The following is a 3,450-nucleotide window of genomic DNA, read 5'->3' as shown; positions in this document are numbered from 1 at the left end:
TTTTTACCATAATTAGTGATAACTATACATGTTTAGTACATAGTAAAAGGAGTATTAAAATAACCAGCACTTAGCGAAATCAAACTTGGTCATTTCCATATTAAAACAAAAAGATATATGCTAGCCATACTTGGCTTTTTTGCACTCAACCATTTTAAAATGTTAAATTGAGACCATGTGGTACTTTTTCTAAAACTAATATATTACCACCAAACTGTGGTGCGATGCTGACCTTCATAGCATAAGTCCAATTACACACGCATAGAAAAACCACAAACTTGGGACGAGGTCATACAGTATATAAATACCCTTAACGTGATGATCCACACAACACCTCAAGACAGTCACCATTCAACTCATCGAGCTTTACTATACCCTTTCAACTTCAAGAAATGGCAGCAGTTGAAGCCAATGGTACCCTTCAAGCAAACACCAAAACAACCACAGAGCCTGTGCGTCCTTTGGCGAATTTCCCTCCTTCTGTATGGGGTGATCGTTTCTTGTCATTCTCTCTTGACAATACGGTAAGACAGCATCCCATAAAGTACACACTGAAAACCAGTTGTTTCTGTATTTTCTAAGACAATGCATTGTTTTCCTTTCTAGGAATTGGAAGGATATGCAAAAGCCATGGAGGAGCCCAAAGAAGAAGTGAGAAGATTGATCGTAAATCCAACAATGGATTCGAATAAGAAACTAAGTTTGATTTATTCTGTACATCGACTTGGTTTGACGTATCTTTTCTTGCAAGAGATTGAAGCACAGCTTGACATTATTTTCAAAGCGTTTAAATTGCAAGATTATGATGAAGTTGATCTATACACAACTTCTATTAACTTTCAAGTTTTCCGACACCTTGGTCACAAACTACCTTGTGGTAAGCCTTCTTCCCCTTTCAAAGGTCATAAACGCTAAAGCACTACTCAAAATTTATTACTCAGTTTTGAGGAATCGTGACAAACCATAAAGCATTGACTAAAGATCTAATAATATTATATTTTTACATTCTTTTCACCTCGTGAACACTTATTGTGTAAAAAGACAGATATATTGGTTTTTTATATAAGTTATTTTACATGAAATAAGTATTTTAATTTTGTGATTGTGCAGATGTGTTTAACAAATTCAAGGACAGCAGCTCGGGTACATTCAAGGAATCCATTACCAACGATGTGAAGGGTATGCTAGGTCTATATGAATCTGCGCAATTGAGATTACGAGGAGAATCGATTCTAGATGAAGCCTCAGCATTCACTGTAACTCAGCTCAAGAGTGTAGTAAACACTCTTGAAGGAAAACTTGCACAGCAGGTGTTACAATCATTGAAGAGACCATTTCATCAAGGGATGCCAATGGTTGAGGCAAGGTTTTATTTCTCCAACTACGATGAAGAATGTTCCACACATGAGTCGCTAGTAAAGCTTGCAAAGCTGCATTTCAACTATTTGCAGCTACAACAAAAGGAAGAACTTCGCATTGTCTCAAAGTAAGTTATCGATCTTCCAATAAATAAATAAAAACATTAAATTTATCACAGATCCAAAATCTAAGAGAAACAAGCTAACTTTTTTATACTTGGTTTCAGGTGGTGGAAGGATATGAGGTTCCAGGAAACTACTCCTTATATAAGGGATAGAGTACCAGAGATTTACTTATGGATATTGGGATTGTACTTTGAGCCTCGTTACTCCTTGGCACGAATCATCGCCACAAAAATTACATTGTTTCTTGTGGTGCTAGATGACACATACGATGCATATGCTACCATCGAAGAGATTCGACTTCTAACAGATGCCATAAATAGGTAACAAATATATAAACTTCCTCGTGCATTTTTTGTCGATATTCCAATTAAAATGTTTTTCTAAAAGGGTTAAGCAAATTATGACATATATGCCAAAAACAAGTTTTAAAATTGATTAATGCTTCCATACTCCAATGAAAATATTATTTAAAAGGATGACGCTTAAGATGTATAAGACAAAAACAAGTTGAAATTTGATTAGTTCGGTTTTTAAATTAATCCATCCATATAATATTAAAAAAAATCGATTATTAATGCTTAAGAATCATTTAATAGTATTAACACAATATTTACTTTCAGGTGGGACATTAGTGCTATTGAGCAAATTCCGGAATACATTCGACCATTCTACAAAATTCTCCTAGACGAGTATGCTGAACTTGAAAAACAACTAGCTAAAGAAGGAAGAGCAAAAAGCGTTATTGCTTCAAAAGAAGCGGTATGATCTCATTATATACACACTGTGTTCAATGCACATGTGATCAGCTTTATAGTGTCTAAGTATTGATTTTTTTTTTTTTTTATTATTATTTTATTTTTGTCATGGAATCCAGTTCCAAGACATTGCTAGAGGCTACCTTGAAGAGGCCGAGTGGACAAGCAGTGGTTATGTTGCATCATTTCCAGAGTATATGAAGAACGGTTTAATTACTTCTGCCTACAATGTCATTTCGAAATCTGCCTTAGTGGGTATGGGTGAGATGGTTAGTGAAGATGCGTTGGCTTGGTATGAGAGTCATCCAAAGACTTTGCAAGCTTCAGAGTTAATTTCAAGACTCCAAGATGATGTCATGACTTACCAGGTAAAACTCTCCGCGAGGTTCAACATTGAATTTTACTTGCATCATATATATACAGGAAAAAAAAATTATATGTCTTAAACATTATGAATTCTAACAAAGTATATTTTCTATATCTGAAGTTTGAGCGAGAAAGGGGTCAATCAGCCACAGGTGTTGACTCATATATCAAGACCTATGGCGTGTCGGAAAAGGAAGCTATTTTTGAGCTGAATAAAATGATTGAAAATGCATGGAAGGATATAAACGAGGGCTGCCTTAAGCCAAGAGAAGTCTCTATGGATTTGCTTGCCCCAATTCTTAATCTTGCAAGAATGATAGATGTGGTATACAGGTACGACGATGGGTTTACTTTTCCGGGAAAGACCATGAAAGAGTATATTACCCTTTTGTTTGTTGGTTCGTCACCTATGTAATAAATTAATAATTGTTGTTTCATATTTTCGTTGTTTCATATGTTCATTACAATTTTCCCAATGCTGAATAATAAATATATTGTGGTCGGGTATATCAATTTATGTCATTTTGTTGACAGTTTTTTAGCTTTAATTATTTACTTAATTAATGATTGTTGTTTCATAGTATTGTTGTTTCACATGTTTGTTATAATTTTCCCAATGATGAATAATAAATATATTGTGGACGGGTATAGGAATTTATGTCATTTATTTGAAGAAAAAAAAATTAGCTTTACTTTTTTATTTTTGCAATAAACTAAGTAACTAATTATCAGATAAAGCATTGTTTGGGATTACTTGTTTAGTTTAAAAGTTATTTTACAACTTTTTAACTTTAAAAGTTGTTTCTATAAAAGTTTTTTTTTACATTATTTGAAGACACAAAAGC

General features: G+C 33.8%; 1 protein-coding gene across 1 annotated transcript; it reads left to right on the top strand.

The window, feature by feature from the left end:
• Positions 1–306: 306 nt before the first annotated feature.
• LOC145129298 (germacrene A synthase short form) lies at positions 307–3,114 on the top strand. Its single transcript, XM_079064003.1, has 7 exons — positions 307–524; positions 607–877; positions 1,111–1,486; positions 1,586–1,804; positions 2,105–2,243; positions 2,359–2,607; positions 2,727–3,114. Exons 1-7 carry the CDS (start codon positions 393–395, stop codon positions 3,018–3,020), a joined length of 1,680 nt encoding a protein of 559 aa, XP_078920129.1. The 5' UTR covers positions 307–392; the 3' UTR covers positions 3,021–3,114.
• Positions 3,115–3,450: the final 336 nt, after the last annotated feature.

This window comes from Lactuca virosa, chromosome 8, assembly GCF_052849685.1.
Source record: "Lactuca virosa cultivar CGN04683 chromosome 8, Lactuca_virosa_CGN04683_v6, whole genome shotgun sequence".
NCBI lineage: Eukaryota > Viridiplantae > Streptophyta > Magnoliopsida > Asterales > Asteraceae > Lactuca > Lactuca virosa.
This window is presented reverse-complemented; position numbering and strand designations above follow the sequence as displayed.